The 16,305-nt window shown below is 46.5% G+C and overlaps 1 protein-coding gene across 1 annotated transcript in view; it reads right to left on the bottom strand.

The window, feature by feature from the left end:
• The window catches only part of LOC143962528 (uncharacterized), a 61,386-nt gene that overhangs the window by 6,935 nt on the left and 38,146 nt on the right, over positions 1–16,305 (bottom strand). Inside the window, exons 3-7 of the mRNA XM_077471801.1 lie at positions 15,139–15,229; positions 11,726–11,842; positions 8,640–8,723; positions 8,494–8,550; positions 6,534–6,542 (exon numbers count right to left, since the gene is read on the bottom strand). Coding sequence (XP_077327927.1) covers positions 6,534–6,542; positions 8,494–8,550; positions 8,640–8,723; positions 11,726–11,842; positions 15,139–15,229 — 358 coding nt within the window. The remainder of the gene's footprint in view (positions 1–6,533; positions 6,543–8,493; positions 8,551–8,639; positions 8,724–11,725; positions 11,843–15,138; positions 15,230–16,305) is intronic.

Here is a 16,305-nt window from a genome sequence, read left to right on the forward strand (position 1 = left end):
GATTTACTTATTTATTTTAAGAAACTCTTAGGATGGGTTGGATTGTGTTTTTAAATTAGATAAGACATTGTTATCTTGTAATTTATTGTTTATTGATTCGTTGTCAATAACATTGCAAATTTTTTCATGTGCTGGTGGATGGGCTTCTTCCTCCATTGGGGTCACCCAGTGCCTGGCGATACATATTTGGGGATCTAATGTGTCCTAATGTGTCCTCCGCCTCTCATCCCCCCGATTCATTTAAATTGGGATGAATGTACGGTGAGGCTTGGGAGCAATCATATATACGTGGGAGGAGCTATGATATTCAATGCCTGATGCATTGGGAATGAGGCTTGGTTTGTACCGAGCCTTAATTTCCGGTGCGAGCGGAAATGGGGTTTGGTTCTGTTTTTGTCTTGGTCATTGCTTCTCGATTTGTGCCGTCGGTGGGACGGAGTATGTGCGCCTATGCCGAGGTTTGCGCAAATCGAGGGCGAGGCTTGGTCCCCTGTGCACCTTGGGATGGGAAGGTAGCTTATGGTTGAGTCTTTGACTCTCGGGCGGTGACGTCCTGGAGCGTCTTCTTCCAACCCTTACATGACGTTGGGCGGAAGACAATGACAATGGACGTCATTTCTGCTTTAGTTTAGAAACGTAATTTCCGCCCTTACATGTGGTTGGGCGGAAGATGATGATAGCGGACTTCATTTCCGCCTGACAGCTACGGGGATTTGATCTCCCGATTGGACACAATGTATGGGGCGTGACTCAGCCTCTTGAATATGGCGCGGAAAACAATTTTGATTGGCCGCTCGGCGTCAGCTGGATGCGGCCATTGGGTAGTCGCGCCGGACATGTTGGTGTCACTTCCGGTATAGAAGGCCTGGGCTTCCCATGGAGGAGGAGGCTTAGGCCATTGTTTGGCATATAAATATGAGGCAAAATGGCTTGTCACCCGTACCCCAAGACGACGTGATATATCACGAAACACGTAGGGCGGTGTGACACGCTATAGTTTGCCTCTCAATCAACATAAGGATACAACTGTGGATTACTGTGTTCGGCCGACGCATCCCTTTTGTTATGCCTTCTTTCACATCAACGTTGTAAGTGTATTTCTTCCTTTTTTACATTTTTAATAAACGGTATTTCACTATTTGGAGCATTTTTTCGTTTTATGGTCAACCTTTTCTCGACTCATTGGAACACCTTTGAACTGTGACCTGATCCAAGAGTGGTAACAGAGCTGGGGAATAAGACATCTATGTGGTCTGGCTTGACCTTTTAAGGCGTGATCTACCAGGATGTCTGGTAAGGAGCCATCTTATCCCTTTGGTGGTGGTGCACTACAGCATGGTCTATAAGTTGGAGCGACAATCAGAAAGTTGAGGCTATTTGCGACACGTGGTGTTCTTTTCATGGTCTTACCTAAGGACTATAACCACTTAACAACCGCCCATTCCCGATTAACGGCTTCAGGGCGGTTGTTTAACTCTAAGAGGCCGTTAATTAACGGCCTCCCAGAATTCTGCTCTCGCGCGCCCCCTGGGGCGCGCACACGAGAGCATCCGTGACCGCTGGGTCCAGTGGACCCGGCGCATCACGAATCACGGTAAACGGCCGCTCATCGCGGCCGTTTACCACGTGATCGCTCCGTCAAATGACGGAGTGATCACTTGTAAACAAGCCGGCGTCATGTTATGACGCCGGTTCCTCCCTCCCCTCTCTGTACCGATCGGTACAGCAGAGGGGGAAGAGATCGGTGTCAGCAGCGATGTGGGCTGCATCTGCAGTGCCCACATCGCTGCTCACCGAAAATTAACCCCTCAATTCCCTGCAAATACTCTGCATTACTCTGCAATTCCCTGCAAATACTCTGCATTACTCTGCAATTCCCTGCAAATACTCTGCATTACTCTGCAATTCCCTGCAAATACTCTGCATTACTCTGCAATTCCCTGCAAATACTCTGCATTACTCTGCAATTCCCTGCAAATACTCTGCATTACTCTGCAATTCCCTGCAAATAATCTGCAATGCCCTGCAAATACTCTGCAATGCCCTGCAAATACTCTGCATTGCCCTGCAAATACTCTGCATTGCCCTGCAACACTCTGCATTGCCCTGCAACACTCTGCATTGCCCTGCAACACTCCGCAATGCCCTGCAACACTCCGCAATGCCCTGCAACACTCCGCAACGCTCTGCAATACCCTGCAACACTCTGCAACACTCTGCAACACCCGCCAATACCCTGCAACACTCTGCAATGCTCTGCAACCCCCGCAACACTCTGCAATGCTCTGCAACCCCCGCCGATACCCTGCAACACTCTGCAATGCTCTGCAACACCCGCCAATACCCTGCAACACTCTGCAATGCTCTGCAACACCCGCCAATACCCTGCAATGCTCTGCAACGCAGTACTCTGCAACACCATGCTCTGAGATACCCAGCCATAGTCGGTGATACCCTGCAATACCCAGCCATAGACATCTCCCGCCGCCCTCCGCCCTCCGGTGCTTCTACCGAATCGCTAATACGATCAAAGCCAGAATCTTTTTTTTTTTTCAGGCTTCCCAGCTTAGAGGTGAGATGTGGGTCTTATTGACCCCACATCTCACTGTAAAGAGGACCTGTCATGCCATATTCCTATTACAAGGGATGTTTACATTCCTTGTAATAGGAATAAAAGTGATCAAAAAAATTATTTTTGGGGAAAAAAATGTCAAACTAAAATAAATAAAGTAAAATGAACAATAAAAAAAAATGTTTTTTTAAAAGCGCCCCTGTCCCCATGTGCTCGCATGCAGAAGCGAACGCATGCGTAAGTCCCGCCCACATATGAAAACGGTGTTCAAACCACACATGTGAGGTATCGCTGCGAACGTTAGAGCGAGAGAAATAATTCTAGCCCTAGACCTCCTCTGTAACTCAAAACATATAACCAGTAAAAAAAATGTAAATCGTCGCCTATGGGGATTTTTAAGTAGCGACGTTTGCCGCCATTCCACGAGCGTGTGCAATTTTGAAGAGTGACATATTAGGTATCTATTTACTCAGCGTAACTTCATCTTTCACATTATGCAAAAATTGGGTTAACTTTACTGTGTTTTTTTTTTTTTAAGCACAAAACAGTTTTTTTTCCAAAAAAAAGCATTCGAAAAATTACTGCGCAAATACCGTGCGAGATAAAAAGTTGCAAAGACCACCATTGTATTCTCCAGGGTGTTTGCTAAAAAAACATATATAATGTTTTGGAGTTCTATGTAATTTTCTAGCAAATAAATGATGATTTTTACATGTAGGAGAGAAATGTCAGAATTGTCCTGGGTGCTCCAGAACACCTGATGGCGCTCCATGCATGTTGGGCCTCTGTATGTGGCCACGTTGTATAAAAGTCTCACACATGTGGTATCACCATACTCGGGAGTAATAGCAGAATGTGTTTTGGGGTGTAATTTGTGGTATGCATATGCTGTATGTGAGAAATAACCTGATAATATGACAATTTTGTGAAAAAAAAAAAAAAAGTAAAAAGAATCTTGATTTTGCAAAGAATTGTGGGAAAAAATGACAACTTCAAAAAACTCATCATGCCTCTTACTAAATACCTTGGAATGTCTTCTTTCCAAAAAGGGGTCATTTGGGGGGTATTTGTACTTTTCTGGCATGTTGGGGTCTCAAGAATTGAAATAGGCCGTCAGTACTTCAGGTGTGATCAATTTTCAGATATTGGCACCATAGCTTGTGGACTCTATAACTTTCACAAAGACCAAATAATATCCACCAATTTGTACTTATTTTTACCAAAGATATGTAGTAGTATAAATTTTGCCCAAAATTTATGAAGAAAAAATTACTAATCTGCTAAATTTTCTAACAGAAACAAAGAAAAATTCGTTTTTTTACAGAATTTTCGGTATTTTTTCTTTTATAGCACAAAAAATAAAAAACCCAGCGGTGATTAAATACCACCAAAAGAAAGCTCTATTTGTGTGAAAAAAAGGACAAAAATTTCATATAGGTCCAGTGTTGCATGACTGAGTAATTGTCATTCAAAATGCGAGAGTACCGAAAGCTGAAAATTGGTCTGGTTATTAAGGGTGTTTAAGTGCCCAGTGGTCAAGTGGTTAATTAAGGACTGTTCTTTCAGTTGATTAATTTTGCATATTATATTTTGTAGTTCACTATAGAGTGGCACTTATAATTTAGGTCGTCTGTTTGCACACATAATTTTTGGCATTGTTGCTTTTGTATGTAAATGAATGTTCTGCACATGTAATACATTTTTTTTGATGCTCATTAAGTTCACATTTTATACACAGTGGCTCTTTAATCACATAAATTGTCCCTGCATCAAGGGACACTGCACTTGTTTATTAGTGTTTTTCTTGAAATTTTAGTCTCTCGGTTGGAGGGACAAAATACCCTATATTAACCTTTAGGGATTGCGTGGTTCTCTTTGTTTTCTTCCCAGTACACAGCCACCTCTGTACTCCCCCAGTACACAGCCACCTCTGTACCCCCCAGTACACAGCTACCACTGTACCCCCGCAGTACACAGCGACCACTGTATCCCCCCAGTACACAGCCACCACTGTACCCCCGCAGTACACAGCCACCACTGTATCCCCCCAGTACACAGCCACCACTGTACCCCCCCCCCAGTACACAGCCACCTCTGTACCCCCCAGTACACAGCCACCTCTGTACCCTCCAGTACACAGCCACCTCTGTACCCTCCAGTACACAGCCACCTCTGTACCCTCCATTACACAGCCACCTCTGTACCCCCCCAGTACACAGCAACCTCTGTACCCCCCCAGTACACAGCCACCTCTGTACCCTCCATTACACAGCCACCTCTGTACCCCCCCCCCAGTACACAGCAACCTCTGTACCCCCCCAGTACACAGCCACCTCTGTACCCCCCAGTACACAGCCACCTCTGTAACCCCAGTACACAACCACCTCTGTAACCCCAGTACACAACCACCTCTGTAACCCCAGTACACAACCACTACGGTACCCCCCCAGTACACAGCCACCACTGTACCCCCCAGTACACATCCACCACTGTACCCCCCCCCCCCAAGTACACAGCCACCACTGTAACCCCCCCAGTACACAGCTACCTCTGTACCCCTCTGTCCACAATCACCTCTGTCCCCCCCAGTACACAGCCACCTCTGTACCCCCCAGTACACAGCCACCTCTGTACGCCCCCCTGTCCACAGCCACCTCTGAACCCCCCTGTCCACAGCCACTTCTGTACCCCCTACTACACAATCACCTCTGTCCCCCCCTCAGTCCACAGCCACCTCTATACCCCCCAGTCCACAGTCACCACTGTACCCCCCAGTACACAGCCACCTCTGTACCCCCCAGTACACAGCCACCTCTGTACCCCCAGTACACAGCCACCTCTATACCCCCAGTACACAGCCACCACTGTACGCCCCCTGTCCACAGCCACTTCTGTACCCCCTAGTACACAACTACCTCTGCCCCCCCCTCAGTCCACAGCCACCTCTGCACCCCCCCATTTCACAGCCACCTCTGTACCCCCCAATCCACAGCCAACACTGTACTCCCCCTTGTCCACAGCCACCTCTATACTCCCCAGTCCACAGCCAACACTGTACTTCCCCCTGTCCACATCCACCTCTCTATCCCCCTCAACTTCCTTTATTATTAGCAGGTGAATGCGGCCCACCGTGCATTCACATACATTGAATCCTGCCCTTATGTGGAAAAAAGGTTGCTGACCCCTGACCTACAGATCAAAGGGATGAACTTCCATCTGCAGATGAAGTCAGTTTAAAGCAACCTGTCAAGTAAAAAAAAAAAAACATTTTTTTTTTTTTTTTTTTTTTTTTTTTACTGTTCCTCTGTTTAACCCTTTATCAACCCTTAATTTACTCTAATCAGGACTAATTAACTCCTTATTCTCCTTTTTTTTCATTTCATTATCATTTTCCTGCTGATTTTTGTTGCTCACTATAATAGTAATTCAAACTTTTGTTTTATTTTGTTTTTGTATGCTTTGTTCATTCATATTTTTACACCTTTAACATATATGTACACATTTCAAAAAAAAAATAAATAAAAAATAAACAATTTCAAAAAATAAATGTTTTTCATTTGTAAATAACTTCTTTGTACAATTGCTGACAGCTGAAGTGGAAATAAATCACTTGTGGGTAGGTATCGGTAATTGGTACCAGAGTACTTAAAAAAAGAAAAAAAAGAAAAAAAAGAAAAAAAATATCGGTACTCGTACGCGCTGTAAAAAAAATGCTATTGGTGCATCCCTACTTCCTAACATTGCCTCAATAAGCTCACACTTTAGCAGACCATGCCCATTGTTGGGTAAGGTTCCTTCATTTCTATAGGACAGACAGTCGGGTTAATAGTGCTGTAATGGGGAGGGTTGAGGATTCGTCATATTGGCCACCTTACTACCCACCCCCCTCCCCCCCAATCCAAAAATTACCTTGTCATCTGATAATACCCCATTCACGGATGTCCCGTCTCTTCCCTCTTACCTTTGGAATCTGCAGAGGGAGGAAAACCACATCACCTAAATCATTATTGAGCTTATGAACTGGGTACACATGCATTTTACCCCAAAGTACAACTCTAGCCATAAAAATTAGCACGATAACAATGAATAGTCCAATAAAAGACAAAATAAGGCCAACGTTTGCTGAGATATTCATATTCAACCCAAGCAATTCTCCTGCAGTACTTGTTATCTACCACTAGATGTCCTCATCCATTATGAACACACTTCCTCTGAGCTCCGGACATCTTATGCCGCGTACACACGACCGGACTTTTTATTTTCGACAGGAACGGTCCGACGGAACGAATCCGTCGGACAGTTCGATCGTGTGTGGGGCTCCAACGGACCTTTGCTGTCCAAAAATCTGACGGACTTTACAAATAGAGCATGTTTCAAAATTTTTGGGCTCCGCCGGACTCAGTTCCTGACGAAAAATCCATTCGTCTGTATGCTGGTCCGATGGACAAAAAACGACGCTAGGGCAGCTATTGGCTACTGGCTATGAACTTCCTTATTCTAGTCCGGTCGTACGTCATCACGTTCGAATCCGTCGGACTTTGGTGTGATTGCGTGTGGCCAAGTCTGTTCATTCGGAAAAAGTCAGTCGGAACTCCGCCCAAAGTCCGTTGGGAAGACCGGTCGGGCTATGAACTTCCTTATTCTAGTCCGGTCCTACGTCATCACGTTTGAATGCGTCAGACTTTGGTGTGATTGTGTGTGGCCAAGTCCGTTCATTCGGAAAAAGTCAGTCAGAACTCCGCCCAAAGTCCGTTGGGAAGACCGGTCGGGCTATGAACTTCCTTATTCTAGTCCGGTCGTACGTCATCACGTTCGAATCCGTCGGACTTTGGTGTGATTGTGTGTGGCCAAGTCCGTTCATTCGGAAAAAGTCCGTCGGAACTCCACCGAAAGTCCGTCGGGAAGAACGGTCGGGCTATGAACTTCCTTATTCTAGTCCAGTCCTATGTCATCACGTTCAAATCCATCGGACTTTGGTGTGATTGCGTGTGGCCAAGTCCGTTCATTCAGAAAAAGTCAGTCGGAACTCCGCCGAAAGGCCATTGGGAAGACCGGTCGGGCTATGAACTTCCTTATTCTAGTCCAGTCCTATGCCATCACGTTGGAATCCGTTGGACTTTGGTGTGATTGTGTGTGGCCAAGTCCGTTCATTTGGAAAAAGTCAGTCGGAACTTCGCCGAAAGTCCGTTGGGAAGACCGGTCGGGCTATGAACTTCCTTATTCTAGTCCGGTCCTACGTCATCACGTTCAAATCCATCGGACTTTGGTGTGATTGCGTGTGGCCAAGTCCGTTCATTCAGAAAAAGTCAGTCGGAACTCCGCCGAAAGTCCGTCGGGAAGACCGGTCGGGCTATGAACTTCCTTATTCTAGTCCGGTCGTACGTCATCACGTTCTAATCCATCGGATTTTGGTGTGATTGCGTGTGGCCAAGTCCGTTCATTCAGAAAAAGTCAGTCGGAACTCCGACGAAAGTCCGTTGGGAAGACCGGTCGGGCTATGAACTTCCTTATTCTAGTCCGGTCGTACGTCATCACGTTCGAATGCGTCGAACTTTGGTGTGATTGCGTGTGGCCAAGTCCATTCATTCGGAAAAAGTCCATCGGAACTCTGCCGAAAGTCCGTCGGGAAGACCGCTCGAGCTATGAACTTCCTTATTCTAGTCCGGTCCTACGTCATCGCGTTCGAATGCGTCAGACTTTGGTGTGATTGTGTGTGGCCAAGTCTGTTCATTCTGAAAAAGTCAGTCGGAACTCCGCCGAAAGTCCGTTGGGAAGACCGGTCAGGTGTGCGCGGCACTAGGACCAACCCTCCAAGGCTGCGACTGGACAGTGAATGAAGAAGCAGCATGGTGATGAGCTCATCTCTTTGTCATTCTGTCTTCGGAAATTACCCCTCCCCTACAGCCCAACCCTCATCTCACCTTTAAGGTCCCCCATGGAGGTTTCAATGGCAGTCAGTTTCTCCAACGTCCTGTAATCTGAGTAGGAGGAAGAACATTCAGAAGCTGAGCATGCGGGACTCCGGTCATCCAACTTCACCCCCACTCCCACCAGAGGTCCCTCTTACCATCCTGGGACAAGCGTTCCACCCTGGAGTCCATCCCCAAACTCAGGTTACTGAGTCTCCCCTCGATGTTCTGCTCTGTCTGACCTGCAGGAGACAAAAAGCAAAAATTGAGAGGCTCCTCCTCACCTCAGCTTCCTAAGATATCAGCTAAAGCTGGCCACGCACAGCCCAACCCAACTGTACAATCGGCCTTTGTATCTACCAATAACGATGTACTATGTAGGGACCTCATAGTTGGGCTGCTTTCATATTTTTTGGCTTCACTAGAGTGTGCTGACTCGTAATTGATTGTTTTTGTCTGATCCGGGTTTCCTAAGCCGGGTGTTTGATTCCTCCCACCTGTCTTTAGAAGAAGCTTCCAGAATATAGGGCAGGGAGATGCAGATGACCAGTATGAATATTTATCACCCCCCCCCCCCCCGCCAATCTAGAAGGGTGGTTGTGAAGATGTTCAATGTTTGAGGAGCTCTGGATGGGGCCTTTCCATCTTCAGGGAATTTTCCAGTCTTCTAGGTTGGGAGTTTTTTTTTCGGAGACGGGAGATCACAGTCTGGGTCTCACCAGAAGCTCGGCTGAGGCAAAACATGACTTGGTAGTTGGTGGAGAAACCCTTGTTGGCAAACACAGAGGTCAGACGTTTCTGGTGGTTGGTCTCTAGGTTTGCAGACATCTCAGGAGGGATTTAGGTCCGCTCTTCTTTACGGATCTTCTCTAAAACCTTAAGGTTTCTTGGCTGAGGCTTGGTAACTTGAAAATTCAGCTCTAAATTTTCTATAGGATTATGGTCTGGAGACTGGCTAGGCCACTCCAGGACCTTAATGTGCTTCTTCTTGAGCCACTCCTTTGTTGCCTTGGTGGTATGTTTTGGGTCACTGCCATGCTGAAAGACCCATCCATGACCCATCTTCAGTGTTCTGTCTCTCCCATCCTCTGAAACTCCCTACCCCAATCTGCCTGGAGTCTCTCCCATCCTCTTGAACTCACTGCTCCAATCTGTCCAGAGCATCTCCCATACTTTGAGACTCCTTACCCCAATCCAGAGCCTCTTGCATCCTCTCGAACCCCCTACTCCAATCTGTCCAGAGCCTCTCCCATCCTCTGAGACTCCCTACCCCAACCTGTCAATAGTCTTTCACATCCTCAGGGACTCCCTACTGCAATTTGCTCAGAGCATCTCCCATCCTCTGTAACTCCCTTCCCCAATCTGTTTAGTGTCTCTCCCATCCTCTGGGACTCCCTACCCCAATATTTCCAGAGCCCCTTCCATCCTGTGGCACCCCCTACCCCAATCTGTGCAGAGCCTCTTTCTTCCTGTTGCACTCCCTACCGCAATCTGTCCGGAGCCTCTCCCATCCTCTGCAACTCCCTACCCCAATCTGTTCAGAGCCTCTCCCATCCTCTGGGACTCCCAACCCAAATCTATTCAGAGCACCTCCCATCCTCTGAGACTCCATTTCCAGAGCCCTTTCCATCCTGTTGCACTCCCTACCCCAATCTGTCCGGAGCCTCTCCCATCCTCTGCAACTCCCTACCTCAATCTGTTCAGAGCCTCTCCCATCCTCTGGGACTCCCAACCCAAATCTATTCAGAGCACCTCCCATCCTCTGAGACTTCCTGTCCCAATCTGTCCAGAGCATTGCCGATCCTATGGAATTTCCTACCACAATCTGTTCAGAGCCTCTCCCACCCTATGTGACTCTCTACCCTAATCTGTCCGGAGCCTCTCCCATCATCTGCAGCTCTCTACCCCAATCTGTCCGGAATCTCTCCCATCCTCTAGAGCTCTCTACCACAATCTGTCCGGAATCTCTCCCATCCTCTGGAGCTCTCTACCCCAACCTGTCCGGAGCCTCTCCCATTCATTGGAGCTCTCTGCCCCAATCTGTCTGGAATCTCTCCCACCCTCTAGGGCTTTCTACCCCAACCTGTCCAGAGTCTCTCCCATCCTCTGTAACTTCCTTCCCCAACCTGTCCGGAATCTCTCCCATCCTCTGGAGCTCTCTACTCCAACCTGTCCGGAGCCTCTCCCATTCATTGGAGCTCTCTGCCCCAATCTGTCTGGAATCTCTCCCACCCTCTGGGGCTTTCTACCCCAACCTGTCCGGAGCCTCTCCCATTCATTGGAGCTCTCTGCCCCAACCTGTCTGGAATCTCTCCCACCCTCTGGGGTTTTCTACCCCAATCTGTCCAGAGTCTCTCCCATCCTCTGTATCTCCCTTCCCCAACCTGTCCGGAGCCTCTCCCATCCTCTGGAGCTCTCTACCCAAACCTGTCCAGAGTCTCTCCCATCTTCTGTAACTCCCTTCCCAAACCTGTCCGGAATCTCTCCCATCCTCTAGAGCTCTCTACCCCAATCTGTTCGGAATATCTCCCATCCTCTGGGGCTTTCTACCCCAACCTGTCCAGAGTCTCTCCCATCCTCTGTAACTCCCTTCCCCAACCTGTCCAAAGCCTCTTCCATCCTCTGGAGCTCTCTACCCCAACCTGTCCAGAGTCTCTCCCATCCTCTGTGACTTCCTTCCCCAACCTGTCCGGAATCTCTCCCATCCTCTGGAGCTCTCTACTCCAACCTGTCCGGAGCCTCTCCCATTCATTGGAGCTCTCTGCCCCAATCTGTCTGGAATCTCTCCCACCCTCTGGGGCTTTCTACCCCAACCTGTCTGGAATCTTCCCACCCTCTGGGGTTTTCTACCCCAATCTGTCCGGAGCCTCTCCCATCCTCTGGAGCTCTCTACCCCAATCTGTCCGGAATCTCTCCCATCCTCTGGGGCTTTCTACCCCAACCTGTCCAGAGTCTCTCCCATCCTCTGTAACTCCCTTCCCCAACCTGTCCGGAGCCTCTCCCGTCCTCTGGGACTCCCTACCCCAATCTGTCTTGCTATTTCCTACTCCCTGAAAGCCATTTCTTCAAAGAAGCCTATCCTACCTCCACCTAACAACTGAACTTTTCCTCCTAATCCTCTTGTACTGAATTGTATTTGACCTGTATTGTCCCCCTTTACAAAGTGAACTGTTGACTCTGTATAAATCCTGAATAATAATAATAATACAATGAGTGTGTGTGGATGCAATGAAGGTGAACACACCTGTGACGGTGACAATGAGGATGACGATGACGAGGAAGAGGAGTGTGATGCAGAGAGCCCACAGGGAGCAGATGAGGGAGGAGGAGGGCCGGGAGATCCATCTGTCCCCGAATGTTACTGATAATAACAGAAGAGAAAGAGACAATTATAATGAAGATTCTCCACAATTCCTGTTTACTACAAATAACTCTTCATACCGCCGAGAAAATAATAATCTACAGGAAATACGGGAAGATTCCTCCACTGACACCGAGATAACCTCCCCATATACAGCAAACACAGGGCAGTATTGTGTCTCTTCTACTGGGTGTAATTCTCAGTATCTGTCCTTATTCTGTATGTATGGACTCTGCACAGTATCACTTCTCTTGTCCTGTATGCCGGGTGTAATTCTCGGTATCTGTTCTTATTCTGTATGTATGGACTCTGCACAGTACTACTTCTCTTGTCCCGTAAGTCGGGTGTAATTCTCGGTATCTGTTCTTATTCTGTATGTATGGACTCTGCACAGTACTACTTCTCTTGTCCTGTATGTCGGATGTAATTCTCGGTATCTGTTCTTATTCTGTATGTATGGACTCTGCACAGTACTACTTCTCTTGTCCTGTATGTCGGGTGTAATTCTCGGTATCTGTTCTTATTCTGTATCTATGGACTCTGCACAGTACCACTTCTCTTGTCCTGTATGTCGGGTGTAATTCTCAGTATCTGTTCTTATTCTGTATGTATGGACTCTGCACAGTACCACTTCTCTTGTCCTGTATGCCGGGTGTAATTCTCGGTATCTGTTCTTATTCTGTATGTATGGACTCTGCACAGTACCACTTCTCTTGTCCTGTATGTCGGGTGTAATTCTCAGTATCTGTTCTTATTCTGTATGTATGGACTCTGCACAGTACTACTTCTCTTGTCCTGTATGTCGGGTGTAATTCTCAGTATCTGTTCTTATTCTGTATGTATGGACTCTGCACAGTACTACTTCTCTTGTCCTGTATGTCGGGTGTAATTCTCGGTATCTGTTCTTATTCTGTATGTATGGACTCTGCGCAGTACTACTTCTCTTGTCCTGTATGTCGGGTGTAATTCTCAGTATCTGTTCTTATTCTGTATGTATGGACTCTGCACAGTACTACTTCTCTTGTCCTGTATGTCGGGTGTAATTCTCAGTATCTGTTCTTATTCTGTATGTATGGACTCTGCACAGTACTACTTCTCTTGTCCTGTATGTCGGGTGTAATTCTCGGTATCTGTTCTTATTCTGTATGTATGGACTCTGCACAGTACTACTTCTCTTGTCCCGTAAGTCGGGTGTAATTCTCGGTATCTGTTCTTATTCTGTATGTATGGACTCTGCACAGTGCTACTTCTCTTGTCCTGTATGTCGGGTGTAATTCTCAGTATCTGTCCTTATTCTGTATGTATGGACTCTGCACAGTATCACTTCTCTTGTCCTGTATGCCGGGTGTAATTCTCGGTATCTGTTCTTATTCTGTATGTATGGACTCTGCACAGTACTACTTCTCTTGTCCCGTAAGTCGGGTGTAATTCTCGGTATCTGTTCTTATTCTGTATGTATGGACTCTGCACAGTACTACTTCTCTTGTCCTGTATGTCGGATGTAATTCTCGGTATCTGTTCTTATTCTGTATGTATGGACTCTGCACAGTACTACTTCTCTTGTCCTGTATGTCGGGTGTAATTCTCGGTATCTGTTCTTATTCTGTATCTATGGACTCTGCACAGTACCACTTCTCTTGTCCTGTATGTCGGGTGTAATTCTCAGTATCTGTTCTTATTCTGTATGTATGGACTCTGCACAGTACCACTTCTCTTGTCCTGTATGCCGGGTGTAATTCTCGGTATCTGTTCTTATTCTGTATGTATGGACTCTGCACAGTACTACTTCTCTTGTCCTGTATGTCGGGTGTAATTCTCAGTATCTGTTCTTATTCTGTATGTATGGACTCTGCACAGTACTACTTCTCTTGTCCTGTATGTCGGGTGTAATTCTCGGTATCTGTTCTTATTCTGTATGTATGGTCTCTGCACAGTACCACTTCTCTTGTCCTGTATGTCGGGTGTAATTCTCAGTATCTGTTCTTATTCTGTATGTATGGACTCTGCACAGTACTACTTCTCTTGTCCTGTATGTCGGGTGTAATTCTCGGTATCTGTTCTTATTCTGTATGTATGGACTCTGCACAGTACCACTTCTCTTGTCCTGTATGTCGGGTGTAATTCTCAGTATCTGTTCTTATTCTGTATGTATGGACTCTGCACAGTACTACTTCTCTTGTCCTGTATGTCGGGTGTAATTCTCGGTATCTGTTCTTATTCTGTATGTATGGACTCTGCGCAGTACTACTTCTCTTGTCCTGTATGTCGGGTGTAATTCTCAGTATCTGTTCTTATTCTGTATGTATGGACTCTGCACAGTACTACTTCTCTTGTCCTGTATGTCGGGTGTAATTCTCAGTATCTGTTCTTATTCTGTATGTATGGACTCTGCACAGTACTACTTCTCTTGTCCTGTATGTCGGGTGTAATTCTCGGTATCTGTTCTTATTCTGTATGTATGGACTCTGCACAGTACTACTTCTCTTGTCCCGTAAGTCGGGTGTAATTCTCGGTATCTGTTCTTATTCTGTATGTATGGACTCTGCACAGTGCTACTTCTCTTGTCCTGTATGTCGGGTGTAATTCTCAGTATCTGTCCTTATTCTGTATGTATGGACTCTGCACAGTATCACTTCTCTTGTCCTGTATGCCGGGTGTAATTCTCGGTATCTGTTCTTATTCTGTATGTATGGACTCTGCACAGTACTACTTCTCTTGTCCCGTAAGTCGGGTGTAATTCTCGGTATCTGTTCTTATTCTGTATGTATGGACTCTGCACAGTACTACTTCTCTTGTCCTGTATGTCGGATGTAATTCTCGGTATCTGTTCTTATTCTGTATGTATGGACTCTGCACAGTACTACTTCTCTTGTCCTGTATGTCGGGTGTAATTCTCGGTATCTGTTCTTATTCTGTATCTATGGACTCTGCACAGTACCACTTCTCTTGTCCTGTATGTCGGGTGTAATTCTCAGTATCTGTTCTTATTCTGTATGTATGGACTCTGCACAGTACCACTTCTCTTGTCCTGTATGCCGGGTGTAATTCTCGGTATCTGTTCTTATTCTGTATGTATGGACTCTGCACAGTACTACTTCTCTTGTCCTGTATGTCGGGTGTAATTCTCAGTATCTGTTCTTATTCTGTATGTATGGACTCTGCACAGTACTACTTCTCTTGTCCTGTATGTCGGGTGTAATTCTCGGTATCTGTTCTTATTCTGTATGTATGGTCTCTGCACAGTACCACTTCTCTTGTCCTGTATGTTGGGTGTAATTCTCGGTATCTGTTCTTACCTTTTTTGGTCTGACTGTTTTCTGTAGGGTGGTCAATGAGTATCATGTGATCATGAAGCCTGGTGTAGGTCTTCAGGTTTACTGACATGATCTGCAAGAAAAAGATAGATAGATAGATAGATAGATAGATAGATAGATAGATAGATAGATAGATAGATAGGTGGGTAGGTAGGTAGATATCGAGCTGTGCATTCTGGGTGACCAAGAAAGAGGAGCGCCAAGCTTGCTCTCCTCCCTTCTGAACCAGAGGGGCCACTTACCTTCAGCATCAGTATGACATCCTGCCCCCCTATGGTGAGGAGACGAGGGTCTCATTCCCATTTCCTGTCCCCAAAAGGGATCGGGGAGTTTGTGTGGGGGGACCAAAATGGATGTGGGAGGTGAATTCTCCAAAGGGAGGTGTGTGATTTCTTGGAACACCCCCCCTCCCGTCCTGCAAATGAAGTCACAATACTGTACTTATTCCCTTTTGTCAAAAAAATGTGTAAAGGGGATGACTTAAACCTGTATGTGAAGTTAGAGAGCCGTATGATGTACTCCTTTAAAAGTGACGTTTTTCTTCATAGAGGCCAGGGATCTGTCATTTAGCTGACTGGCGTTACTTCCACCAAATAACAGATCCCCGCCTGGCTTTACTGCCACCATATGACAGATCCCCGCCTGGCTTTACTGCCACCATATGATAGATCCCTACCTGACTTTACTGCCACCAAATAACAGATCCTCGCCTGGCTTTACTGCCATCATATGATAGATCCCTGCCTGACTTTACTGCCACCAAATGACAGATCCCTGCCTGGCTTTACTGCAACTAAATGACAGATCCCTGCCTGGCTTTACTGCAACTAAATGACAGATCCCTGCCTGGCTTTACTGCCACTATATGGCAGATCCCCGTCTGACTTTACTGCCACCAAATGACAGACCCCGGCGTAGCTTGTCTGCCCCTAAATAACAGATCCCTGCTTGGCTCTACTGCCACTAAATGATAGATCCCTGCCTGACTTTACTGCCACCAAATGACAGATTCCTGCTCAGCTTCACTGACAGGAAATAACAGATCCCTGCCTGACTTTACTGCCACTAAATGACAGATCCCTGCCTGACTTTACTGCCACTAAATGACAGATCCCTGCCTGGCTTTACTGCCATCAAATGACAGATCCC

Source organism: Lithobates pipiens, unplaced genomic scaffold (genome assembly GCF_037356315.1).
Source record: "Lithobates pipiens isolate NorthernLeopardFrog02 unplaced genomic scaffold, aLitPip1_a1.2 Scaffold_8, whole genome shotgun sequence".
Lineage (NCBI taxonomy): Eukaryota > Metazoa > Chordata > Amphibia > Anura > Ranidae > Lithobates > Lithobates pipiens.